A 1,240-nucleotide genomic window follows, 5' to 3' on the forward strand; every position below is an offset into this window, starting at 1 on the left:
CTCCTCAGCAGAGCGCTGTATCCTGGCTTATCTCTACGACCTATATACCTCCTGCAGTCACCTCAAAAGTAAATTTGGGGAGCTCTTTAGGTGAGTCTGAGGCAGGTGGGATGCAGGGGGTGCTGACAGTATAGCAGCTTGGCTTAAGCTTTGCTTGTTGTCTTGTTTGATGGGATAGCCCCTGAGATCCTCTCAATGGGGAACTGAAGTCTTGGGAGTAGTGCCTGTTTTACATAATGACTCAGTGTATGATCTTAACTCTTAGCTTGCCAAGTTGGTTTTGGTACATTGCCTTCATAGTCCTCTGCACCTCCACAAGTCTGTTCTTACCCTACTCCTAGAGGACAGAAGTAGAGAGATCTGTTCCTACCAAACTGATGATGAGCAGTTGATCCTAAAGGTTGTTCTTTGCTTGTGCTCAGCGCTGTAATAATCCTTGGACCTCTTCTGAGCCTGTTCTGCTTGGTTCTGGGTTTGTTCCTGTGCTGCTCTACACTTCATATCCTTGTTCTGCCCCTGTTGGCTTGTTAGGTTCTGCTCTGCTGATGTTGCCCCCAGGCTCTGTCCTGTGGGCTTACTTTATTCTGTGGCCCTCTGCCCTAGCAGTTCTTCTCTGGAGAACTGTTCTCCCACCAGCTTCCTGTGGGGCTTCTCCTTTAGCAGCCCAAAGATGGAGTCTACAGATCTCCCTGGCTTTTTGCTCACATGATCCTGTGATGGGCTAATCCTCCTGACAGCCTCATTGCCCAGTACAGCGCTTCATTTTGTCTTCTCTTCTAGCCCCTGCTCTCTCTTAGTGTTTCCAGTGCAGATGTACCATAGGGACATTTAACCCTCGGTGTTACCCCCATTGAGGGGCTGTGAGACTGGTTTATGTCTTGGTGGCTGCTGAGAGCCTTTCAAGTTTCTCTCTGGCCTGAGTTGAGAGCAAGAGGGAGTGCTGTGGTCACAGGTGCGTTGGAGTTCTTTGAAGGAGTCATAGAGAATGTGACACATGCAGGAATGAGAAACCTGGTATCAGCCTAACAAAATTTGCAGCAGCTGTTCAGCAAGGCTTGAGAGTAAATGGCCACAGATAAAAATTTAATTTCCTCTTGCAGGCAAACAGTAGGTTAGAGATGGAGACAAGGGGTGGGAAGGAGTTTGAGTGTGATCCACCAAGGGGTGGGAAGTATTTTGAGTGTGATCCCTCCCTGAGGAGTCCCATAGGACTCTGCTAGTGCTTGTGCTGTTCTATACA

The 1,240-nt window shown here is 48.5% G+C and overlaps 1 protein-coding gene across 1 annotated transcript in view; it reads left to right on the forward strand.

The window, feature by feature from the left end:
• Window positions 1–90, forward strand: part of LOC104540726 (mediator of RNA polymerase II transcription subunit 12-like) — a gene marked incomplete at its 3' end in the record, with an annotated part of 16,034 nt that extends 15,944 nt beyond the window's left edge. Inside the window, 1 exon segment of the mRNA XM_010184598.1 lies at window positions 1–90. This exon segment is cut by the window's left edge and continues 32 nt beyond it. Coding sequence (XP_010182900.1) covers window positions 1–90 — 90 coding nt within the window.
• Between the last annotated feature and the right edge of the window lie 1,150 nt (window positions 91–1,240).

Source organism: Mesitornis unicolor, unplaced genomic scaffold (assembly GCF_000695765.1).
Source record: "Mesitornis unicolor isolate BGI_N332 unplaced genomic scaffold, ASM69576v1 scaffold10375, whole genome shotgun sequence".
NCBI lineage: Eukaryota > Metazoa > Chordata > Aves > Mesitornithiformes > Mesitornithidae > Mesitornis > Mesitornis unicolor.